At 35.5% G+C, this 12,007-nt stretch overlaps 1 protein-coding gene across 1 annotated transcript in view; it reads right to left on the bottom strand.

The window, feature by feature from the left end:
• Positions 1-290: 290 nt before the first annotated feature.
• LOC112119378 (UDP-N-acetylglucosamine transporter) overlaps positions 291-12,007 on the bottom strand; it is a 31,978-nt gene continuing 20,261 nt past the window's right edge. Inside the window, exons 2-8 of the mRNA XM_026655555.2 lie at positions 10,983-11,187; positions 9,712-9,866; positions 9,509-9,631; positions 8,664-8,835; positions 5,669-5,787; positions 4,052-4,185; positions 291-962 (exon numbers count right to left, since the gene is read on the bottom strand). Coding sequence (XP_026511340.1) covers positions 872-962; positions 4,052-4,185; positions 5,669-5,787; positions 8,664-8,835; positions 9,509-9,631; positions 9,712-9,866; positions 10,983-11,169 — 981 coding nt within the window. The 5' untranslated portion in view covers positions 11,170-11,187 and the 3' untranslated portion in view covers positions 291-871. The remainder of the gene's footprint in view (positions 963-4,051; positions 4,186-5,668; positions 5,788-8,663; positions 8,836-9,508; positions 9,632-9,711; positions 9,867-10,982; positions 11,188-12,007) is intronic.

Consider the following 12,007-nt stretch of genomic DNA (forward strand, 5'->3'; position numbering starts at 1 on the left):
CAAACCATAAAAGCTACTTTAAGGTAATACTAAGAAGTTGATTTATACCAATAGGGATAAAGGAATGAATGTTATCCAAGCAAGCACTCCATCTTTAACACCAATGCTGTTGTGCCGGGTAATTGCTGGAATCTATGGTGTGTGTTCATGTAGAGTTATTAGATGGCTTATAATACTAGTGACCACCTTAGTTAAGGTTGGAATGTATAGCCCCAACTGAATTTCTCTCTTTTACAGATTTAGGTCATAACCTTGACCTTATAAGAACTTTATATAGTTAAGCAACAGAATTCAGATTTCTGTTTATTAAAATCAGCCTTCCATAAATATAAAAATCTTGGATATGTGTGAAAATGTCTTTCAATCACAGTCTTCACAGCTTTAATAAGGAACCCCTAATCAAAACCATTATATTCAATTTGATCTCTATAGACAAACAGTTAAAAACATATTTACTAACATTAAATATAATCAATTTGCAAAAACAGATACAGTCTGACAAATATTGTCATGTGCTCTTGCAAAGAGTGCATAGGATATATTTCTGCAGCAATCAAGACAGTAAAATCATCTAATATAACCTCAAGTTCAAGCTGTAAACATTCCTAATTGTAGTTACTTGGAAACTTTTGTTCCTTTCAAGTTTTTATTAGCAACTTGCACTAGGCTTTCCCCTTTAATTTTTTTCATCAGCTTTACATACATTATTTTCTGTCTTTAACCCTTTGGTTCTCCAAAACCATTAACATGTTCTTGCTCAGATTCAGTGTAGTGATCCTTTCCTTCCAGTGCATGATGAAATCTTCCATACAGAATTCTTGTTGAGGTCCCTAATGCACAGTCTTGAGAAACAGGCTGATAACGAAATCTGCTATGCCTTGATAGGATTTCCTGCAGGTTTTGGATCATAACCATATAGGAATGTAGCTGCTATCACAAGAATGGCTCCAAAGAAAAAGACACTGAATGGAACAGGGGGGAAAAAAAAGTAACCCTTTTCAGTCAGTACAATTGTATTTATATTATCTGGTCAGAAGAAATGACATTCATTCTCTACATTATTTCTAGTGGGGGAAAATATGTTCCTTCAATTTGTAATGAACTGGCAACTTACTCATCTATTATTCTTAAACTATGAGAATAGGGAGAGATGGAAAGGAACTAAGAAGCCTGAACCTATCAACAGTGAAGTCAAAAACATGATATTTCACTGAAGTACGCCAAAGATTAAACAGTATTGTCTTTTCATGAAGCAATTGCCAAAGGATAATCAGTCTAGCTGCATATTCTTAGTCCCTTTTGTCTCCCCATCTACAATACATAAGCATGCAAAACTAACCACAGTAGTTATATTTGTTTGCTGTCCAACCATGTTTTAACATAGTTTTGCCAGTCCTATGTGCAATGTGTCAAACAGTGTTAAAGTTTTTCTGTATTAGAGACCTAAGCTAGGATATGTTTATTTTAAACCCTGTTATGGGAGACAATGTGCCGAATCGTATCAGAACACAGATGAGCAGCAACCAGATTGTTTTTGTTACATTTAAACTGGTTCTTGGGTAGATAGGGTTTAATTGTTGTAATATGGGGTTTATGTAAACATACACACTATATATTTTATATTACATATACATACATACAGACATCTTTTTTATGAAGTACTGGTACTCAAATACTATAGGGAGACTTCACAATTTTCTAGATAGAGAAATGTTTGAAATGCAGTATCTAAGCTCAAAGATAGTATATAAATATTTAAAAAACATTACCTTGGAGATGTGTAAAATTTTGATAATTTGAGTTTTCTGAACATATTATGTAGTATTTTGGAAGTGCACTTCAAATTAGAGTGGTGCACTACATTATAGTCCAGCTAATAATTTATTTAGCCTGCTGATAGGCATACACAATTATGTACTTTACATAATTATCCCACTTAGAAATGTTCACAGAAAATGGAGAAACCACCTAAAAATTTCTCTTCAGAGATATATAGTATTTGGCACCCAACCAGCAACATAATAAAGACAAACACTGGCTTACAACTGAAGTTTTGAATCCTGCTTATGGGCTGAATTGCATTTAATTATTTACTCAAGTTTCCATTATAAACCACATTTGTCAGGATCTGATAAGTTAACTATTAAAATGTATTTCTGGCTGAAACTTAACATATCAGTCCTCTGACTACATTTTAAATTTGTTTTTATTTGGTAAAATAAGTGTCAGCTTCTTATAAATTGATAGCAAAACTCTAAAATGTGCAAGAGTTTGGTTTGGTTTGTTTGTTTTTTGTGGCCTTATAATTGCCTTATTTCATTTTTAGACATTTTGGAAAATATTAACAACAGAATGCAACTTACCTTTTTAAACATTACAAATAATTCTAGTTTGCTTTGGAAAGAAACTTCTGCGCATCGCAAACAACTACTTTTCAAAACTATTTTCCACTCAGAATCTTTAGTCCATTCTGAATAATGTAGATCCATTACAAATATGTGCAAAGTCCCATTAACTTAACTGAAATTTGGCGGCATATTGCCACAATGATGTGTTGCAGTATTAAAAGCCATTATAGCACAATTTATCAATGTACAAGAAGGGCAGTATACAAGACCTTACAAAATCTGAAGAATCATAAGGTCAAATTACATTGTATTAAGTCTGGAGGGTCTTGGAATTTGTGTCTTTTTTTAAATAAAATTCTGCATTAAAACACACGATATTGTTTTTGAAAAAAAAAATCAACAAACAAAAAGAAACTCAGGAGACCTGGATTATATTCCTGGCTCTGCCACTGGCCTTGGGTAAGTCATTTCACCCTCCCATGTCCCAGGTTCCCCATCTGTATAATGGGGATAATGGTACTTACCTCCTTTGTAAAGCACTATGTAAGAACTAGGTATTATTATTAAACCATCACTCATTTTATCCCAAGGAACACGAGATATAGCCAATGGAGGGGGGAGGACAGGTAATACTGTTGTGACAATCTTGGGGATTGGTATGCTGCTCTAAAGGGGAACAAAAGTGACACCGAGCATGGAGAGGCAACAGTAGTCAGTCTGAAGAACCAGGGAGAGTGAAGAACCGCCATCGGGGAGCACAGTTTGAACATTGGTGCTGCAATGCATATAGGCTACTAAGTTCAGAGAAGTCCCAGGCCCTGGAGAAAAGTAAGTGGTAGAAGTAAAGTGTAAAATTGGGAATGGGGAAAGGACAGACATTTTGGAGGGATAAGATAAAAACTGAGGATCTGGTGGGATAGAACCAGCTAAAGAGAAAAACAAACAAAAAAGTGGAAACAGATAAAGATAAGATTGAGATAAAGATAAGATAAAGAAAGGACAAACTAAAAAAGGGGGGATGGGAAGACAGGCAGAGAGAAACCACATACTTGAACAAAGGTTTGGGGAAGCTGAAATAACAGGGGGTGGCAAACAGGCAAGAGAGAGGAAGGAAAAGAGCAAGCTAAAAAGCATGTGGGTTGGGAAGGGGGAGAGATCAGGGCAGAGTGCTTCGAGAAAAACAGCAGCAGGAAGTTCATTTCTACCAGGGCCGGCTCCAGGGTTTTTGCCGCCCCAAGCGGGGGGGGAGCGGCGATCGGCGGCAGCTCTACCGTGCTGCTAAATTCTTCAGCGGCAATTCGGCGGCAGGTCCTTCCCTCAGAGACGGACTGAGGGACCCGCCACCAAATTGCCGCCAAAGAGCCGGACGTGCCGCCCCTCTCCGTTGGCTGCCCCAAGCACCTGCTTGCTGGGCTGGTGCCTGGAGCCGGCCCTGATTTCTGCATCACTTCCTGGGCTCTGGTTGGAGAGCTCTCAGAGAAAACATAATATTGTCACCTATACTTCAATACTTGAGCAAAATGTAATGAACTATCATGTTATTAAATGAAGTTCAGAATCCTTAACTCTGTATTTTAGCTCAGGAATCCATCTAATCCCTTCAAAAATAATTTCAACCATTCTTCTATATATACCAATACTCACTAAGTACCTAATTTTTCAGCAACTTTTATATTCACGTATGCATGGACAATAACTCTCACCTGGTTGGGACAAAATCTTGCAGCCAGAAATAGGAGATCAATGTTGACAATATAATTGACAAAGATGTTGCAAATCCTTTTAAAATATTGTCTGCATATTTTATAACAGCAGCAATCACAAGGCCCCCCAGTGCCTGCAAAAAGTTTGAAACACATTCAAGATTAGCACATATTTTAGATATTTTTTAAAATGAGAGATATGGCAAACACAGGCCTATCTTCAGACTATTGTATTTAAAGTTATGAAATGTTAATCAGTGTGTTTGAGCACTGAAAACATGAAAATTTCAAAGACCATTATAATGAGATGGGCAAGAAGATATGAGCCAGTGGAATATTTATAGACCTTTGTATCAATACATGCTATATGTATTCGTATGTTCCTAACTCATGGGGGAGGGGGGAAGGCTTCCTTTGGATTCTGAAATTACTAGGGGGCAATTACTGTAAAATTCCAAAGCTGACTATGTAGAGTCCCAGCCTCTTGAGGCTTGGGCTGCCTGAAGAGGAAGGGGCAATGACTGGTTTTACCTGTTTTTGGGAGGCTTGGAGACAAAGGCCTTTGGGGTATAAAGGCTGAGTGTAAACAGACTCAAAAGATTTTCTTTTTGATTCGGCAAAAGGACATGTCCTTTTCTACAAGGGAGGACCCAACCATGTTGAAGGGTTGCAGTTGAAGACTGGAGTCTGTCAGGGTCTCCACAGGACTGATGGGGAGCTACGGCCAAGTGCTTGAGATCCTGTTTTCGTTTTATAAAATTTCTCTTAACGTTTTTATCCTAGATTGAATGTGCTCTGCTTTGAAAGAGCTGCGTGGTAACTTGTAACCACTAGTAAGAACACTAACCACTGATAAGGACACTGTCCTTGTCGAGAAAGCAGAGAGCAAGAGCTAGACACTGGTCAGACATGCTTGCAGAGAATCACAATGCAACTACAGGTAGCTGCAGCCTAAAATCCTGGTCAGAAGATAGTGGGGATGCAGCCCCTGATCAGAGGAGAGCTGAAGCCTAAAGGCCTGAGACCTGAGCGGGCATTCCTTCAGAAGACAGGAATTAAAGGTGCTGTTACCTGAAACTGTGATATGTAATTGATGATTTCAGTGGTAACATCTATTACAATATCTTTGTACACATTTCTTAAAAAGTTTTTAGCTATGTATAAAGGCACTGGGTATATTTTATGCTGTTGTAGATATGGTGGATGAAAGCAATTGACAACAAAACTCTTTCTGTAGAATAGAGATCACCGATTATATTATCAAGAGGCCATTACTAGTGAGTGGGTGTACATTTTTGGCTCATAAAGTTGGTTATGAGGGTGGGCTGTATAATTGCTGGTAAGCTTTATTTTCTTTATTAATCTGTTTTTAATATTACAAAATCAATATTGTTATAGAATTTTATTGTGCAGAATGTTTGATAACTCAATGCTTGGATTGCTAATAATTTGCAATTTCTCTATTTAGAGGTCTATTTTGCCACTTTTGCAAGGGACATTTACTTGCAAAATTCCTATTAGCATTAATGGGAACTACCAGTGTAATTTCCCCAAGCATTTATGGGGGAATAGATTCCAAGTGTCTTTTATGTAAGCATATGGGTTTAGATACATTACCTGTAGAACTACAACTATCCAGGTAAGTTTGTTATATCCTTGAAAAAATCCATTCTTTGACAGAAGTTCTCCATCATATATGTACACACCCATCAATCCAAATATGCTACCAAAAAATCCTAAAAGATAAGAGACAGACTTGAAAGCTTGAAACGAAAAAAAAAAAGGGGGGGGTCCCCATTCCTATAACTGGATCTGCATGACTACTGGGGTCAGCCCACGTAAATCAAGTTTCAAGATCAGGCTTTGGTTTGCAATATAATAACCATGTTTAAAACCAACCAGTGGATCTGACAGGAACTTTTTTTTTTTTTTTTAATAGTTTTTCCTCTTATAAGAGATTTTGATCATTTCAGTTATAAGACTGATGTATTCTTGGCTTACGTTGCTTTACAGATAAGCAGATAACTCTGGTGTATGGATATAATTTTTAAAAAAGATAAATCCTTTGAAAGTTTTTATTTTAAAAATTATTTGCAGTTTATAATGAACCTTTAAGAAGCTTAAAATCTGTTTCCTTATATTTTTTTTAAAAGTTCTATTTCATAAACTCGTTTGTTGTTACAGAATTTCTCCTGAATGTTGTGTTTGTATTGGAGTTGGAAGTGCTAGAGCATTACTTCTACTACAGAAATAAATAATGGAGGGAAAAAATCTATTAGATCGTGATCCTGTATTATACAAATTTTAGAAAAAGATTTAAAAAGGAAATTGTGACTAATATTCCTTTAATTTCTGAATAGAAAACTTAAAAACTTTCTAAACATTTAACATAATGAAACAGATATTACTCAAACTATTGCATCAGCTTAAGTTAAAATAACTGAAAATGTTAAATATTTTTCTGAAAAAGCTGACATGCCTTTCACTATTATAAACCTCAAATTTAAACTCATAGCTCAATGTACCATTACCCCAGACAGTCACTTTAAAACCCTGTTTTGAGAACGTAATTGTTCTTATATACCAAGTAATGGAACATTGGGGGATGGGGGGGGGGAAAATCAGGGACAACATCAAACTGATAAACTTGTCTGTTTTTGTAGATTCCTTTCTGCACTGTAGAAGAAAATCTGAAGAACAATTTATCAAAGAATCATCACTTTTCAACATAGTTATGAATATTTACTTTGCAATCATTTCAAGTGTGTGTACTGCTGTTAGATCCTTACAGTGAGGATGACTCCAGAGTTTTAGTTAAATTTTAGACTTGGCCTGGTTCAAATAAACGTGGGTTCCCCTACAAAGTACTTGGATTATGATTGTGGTCCACATCTGAAAACCCAAGATTCAGTGCAAGTTTCTCACCCTCTACCCAAATTCTATGCCATGAAAAGGGTGGGTGAGATCAAATCTGTGGGACCTTAAGAGACAGTAAGCATAACTAATATATTCAGACCTGACGTGTGTGCGTGTGTGTGTAGAAGTATAATGAATCCTGTTTTCCTATTAAGCAGGAGGAAAGGAACCAGAAAATAGATTAAGAAGATTGTTCAAATATATACAACAATAAGTAACCATAAGTAAACAGGTGCATTAATTTTCCCTCTATCTTGAAAGAGAAAGAATATAAACAGTTCCCTAAATTAAAATACCTTTTCAAAGTGTATTCAAATCTTATAACACTCTTCTCTATATTCTAGTCAAATTATGAATAATTTTAGTTCACTTCATTGCAAAAAGGAGAGCTCAAAGGAAAAATAAAAGAGTTCAAATCCTGCTGGAGGCATTTACTTAAATGTAAATACCTAGACTACAGTTGCAATAGATGGAGATTACATGTCCATCCTCTGCCTACTAGAAGAAGAAGGGTGTCTCTTTCCATGACCAGTTAAGAGGTAGGAGAACAAGGGGAGGTATTGCTTTTTTCCACCTACGTGAGGAAACTGGTTTCAAAAGGAGTGGAAGCTAGTTCAGAACAGATTGTCCCTGTCATCTTCAAAAGCCAGTTTCCAGGGGATTCAGAACCACTTTTGAGATGGTTGGTGTGAGAGAGATAGAGCATGCAGTAGATGAGGATAGTGAAATGGTAGAATCATGATCCTAGCACCGAGAGCTAGGATCAAAGTTCATCCAGGTGAACAAATGTGGGTAATGAAGGAATTCACTGTGTCTTTAAAAATGTCAATCTATAATCCCTATAGTCAGAGATATGAGTTATGTTTATTTTTAAATTCTTACACAAATATAGCTTTAAACATTTATTTTGTTCTACTGTATGTCTAAATTCTATAAAAACCTCGTTAGATAGTGTCAATACTTTTAAAATCAATTCAGTGTTTATGAAACATGTTGGATTCATATTAATGGACACATATTACTTAATTACTTTATAAGACAATCACACCATCTTTCAAATAAGTCACATAGGATACCCTTATTTCAAATGCTCCACAGTCCAAATTCAACTGGTAATATTCCAGCTGTTCTCTAGAACCCATTAGTCTCCATTTTAAAGCAAAGTAAACAGACTTACAAATGTTGAATTAGCAAGTTAAATACAAGAAGTAAGTTTAGAGCAGGATGCAACTCCTGGTGTTCCTGTTAGCAAAATACATATCAAACTTGCTAAATGTTTATGTAATATTTGATTATCCACAGCATGATAAAATATGATTATACTTAGGCCACGTCTACGCTACCCGCCGGATCGGCGGGTAGTAATCGATCTATCGGGGAATTGATTTATTGCGTCTCGTCTAGACGCAATAAATCGATCCCCAAATCAACGCCTGTACTCCACTTCGGCAGGAGGAGTAAGCGGAGTCAATGGGGGAGCCACGGCGGTCGACTTGCCGCCGTGAGGACGGCCAGGTAAGTCGAACTAAGATACTTCAACTTCAGCTACGCGAATAGCGTAGCTGAAGTTGCGTATCTTAGATCGATCCCCCCCCCCCCAGTGTAGACCAGCCCTTATTTTACTGTATATGTGAATTTTGTTCACTGTTCATCTGAATGCAGTATTTCTTTTTTAAATGGCCAAAACTGGACTTACCAAGTTGAATGTTTCTGATCCAGACAGACTGTTTGGTTTCTTTTAAAATTTTCTCAAAATAAACCCCAGCAAATCCACTTGAAAAGCAGGCTATAAGGACTGCTATAAGACCAACAAATTGAGATCCTGCTGACAACTCTTTAGTAGTTGTTGCTTGAGAATCTGAGGGCCACTAAGTGTAAAAACAAAACAATGTATGTACATTTTAAAATATGATACAAATTATTTCATAAAATTAAGTTTTAATGTTTATAGAATGCACGTTTGTTTTCTATCAAGGGTCTATACTGCTGATAAATGCAGAGAGGTTTATTGCACAATTGTAAAGTCTTGTATTCTGTTATCACATATTTTTGAAAATTTCAGCCAAATCTACCGTAAAATTTTTTTCCTTTGTATCTTGTTGAATAAGGGATGAAATTCTGTGCTCACTGAAATTAACAGAAAAACTCTCATTAGCTTCTACAGGTCCAGGATTTCACCCAAGATATCTTATGAATGGCAGGCTAGATATTATATATAGTGTTTGTGTGTATGATGTTTATTATTTTACAAAAATGATGCAAGGCTGTAGGCAAAGGCATATTAAAAAGTTTCTTAAGACCTGTAAGAGGTTAAAAAAATAAAAAGTAACTCTCAAACTTCAAAGCAGACAAAAAAAATTTAATCCATCTCAGCAAACTCTCCTATCCTATGATTCTACCCTGGAAATTTTGGAAACTTTGTATTTGACTCGATTAGTTCCAGGGGCACAATATAATTACCTACATTCTAATACTTGTGTTCCTTAATAAAAAGAATAAAAGGAATCCCAAATAACGTAGACACATACTATTAATATTTACCTGTACAAATGCAACTCCTGTCATCAAAATCACTAATGATAACCACTGGTATACACCTAATTTCTTACTTAGCATGGACACAGAAAATAATGCTGTAGTAAGAATTTTTAATTGATATGTGACCTGAAAAGACAAAATAAAATTATTACTATACAACCCGTTTTTTGTCTGTACAATTATGGAAAAATCTAAAAACACAATACCTGATAAGTGGCTGCATCTAGATTTGACAGTGCTACATACAGCAAGTTATTCTGGAGAGTATAAATCCCTGATGGAATAGCAAGTTTAAGTGTTTCCATAGGCTTGTTAAGGATTTCATCATGTAGCACTCTGTTCAGAGCACGTAAATTGCACTCTACTCAAAGAAACAATAAAAGAGATAAAGATTAAAAAAAGAGACAGGGAAAACGGGAGGGCTACAAATTGTAAGGGTTTTTTTTAGGATTGCTACACACTTTTTATGACAACTTTTGTCTTCAGAAAACTCAAAATGCTGTATGATCTTTCTCAGGTTTTTACATTGATTCTATAAGGTATGCTATCATACAAAGTGTCCGCATTAGCCCAAAATACTAAAGCTGAAACAATTATCCAAAATAATGTTCACAAATCCTATGTTGATTACAATTTCTGTGACTAAGAATTTAATAAGGCTTCCTAAAAAAAAAGAAAAAAGCAATTAAGTAGAAATCTTTCCACTTGAAACTTCAACATCGCTTCATTTTGCAGCTCAATCTTTTCTTTACATTTATACCAAGCTTATGAAAACCCCTATGTGTTTATGGATGTGTCACTTGAACCAAATGTGAAGATTTTTGTTTGAGAGTTGAAAACCAAGGACAAGATATTGAGATTCTGGAAAGAGGAAAATGATTGTGCTATATAAAACATACAATGTGAGAACTAAAGTGAGTTTGAAAATACAGCAAGTTATTTTTATCTTAAATATTGTGGTTCTTTCTATAATACTGAAACAGCTTCTCTCCTTTCGTGCTTGCATGACCTCACTGTGGCTCATGCACTTGTCAGTTATGCTTCAAGCACATTTACAGCTTTGTACCTTCCCTTTCTCCTACTCCTACTCGTTCTTCTCTAGAGATACTTTCTGGGTGAACAGAAGGTGCAGGCCTGTTACCAGGACAACAGTTCTTACCCTACATCCATGACCCGTCAAGTGGAATCTTTTGGGTATATATTTATACAAAATTTACAAAAGATTATATTGTGTGCTTAAGTATGAGGTACAAAACAGAAGTCTTCCCTGCTTGTAGGTTAACTTTCTCATAGAAATGGTTTTAGATCTTCTTTTCACATATTTTGATGTGGGAAGGGCAATCTTTTGTTCTATCTTGGCATTCGCATAGCTCCTTATCATCACAGCATTCGAGCACCTGTTTTTGCAGTTGTCACCGAAATACAACAATTGGTAAAATATAGGAAAGCTACTTCTAGATTAAAATCTGAAACATACTGCTGTCTTTGTAGACCAATAAAATGCAGGCCATAATCTTCAAAAATTCAGCAACAACTACTGCAGTAGAGGATAAGTAACGAGGTCCTTCCTCTTTCAATGTCCGAGAATATCGCATAGTCAAAACTAAACTAGTGGTCTGAAAGACCAGGATCCCCAAGGAAAGGTATTTTAAATTGGTAGACATTGCTTGACTTTCAGTTTTCTGAAACAGAATAAAAAGGAAAAAAATTAAAAGTTAAAACCAAAAACAGACAGTTTCGCTGTGAATTAGCATTTTTAAAGGGTATCCAGGGAACATAGTCACTGAAGGGAATTAAGAGAGAGTTTGTCTATCCGATTCCCTAATCAGAAAACAATGGTGTAAAGAATGAATTCATTTCCAGGGGTCTGTATGTAGTAAAATAACGTATGGTGATACTATCAAAGTTTTAGGAAGAATAATTCTTATTACATAAGAAACACCTGCAGTAATAATGCTCTCGATTCTCACTCAATTTTTATTATTACTATGCAATACTTCATTCCAGTCAAGGGTGGAATAAACATGTTTAAATAGGATTTTGATACTTAAGAGATTATGGAAAGTAAATATTCCACATAATAAGGTTTAGTATAGTAACATGGCAGTCATGAATAAAACAGTTCTTTGCACATTCAAAGATCTATTGAAACAAATAAATCTAATTTGACAATGTTAATAAAAAGGGATATAAAAGCCTAAAAACTTTAAATACTTTTCATAATACATAATTATAGATAAGAAGAATATAGATCCGACAACAAACATTGCAGTGATGTCAGAAACAATATGCTGATTATTGTATTAAAATAAAATATTCCTTATATTTTCTCTGGGCAATGAAAAATGTCACAGACATCTTTACGATAACTATTAATGCAGGTTCTCCCAGTGTACATGTACATTTCTACATATTATCTTCTAATTTACCAATAAGAGACCAAATAGTAGTCGCTAAAATAGTCCCTCACATTTCTACTTTACAAACATTTGAAACGTTGAG

Source organism: Terrapene carolina, unplaced genomic scaffold (genome assembly GCF_002925995.2).
Source record: "Terrapene carolina triunguis isolate 2854851 unplaced genomic scaffold, T_m_triunguis-2.0 Scaffold210, whole genome shotgun sequence".
Lineage (NCBI taxonomy): Eukaryota > Metazoa > Chordata > Testudines > Emydidae > Terrapene > Terrapene triunguis.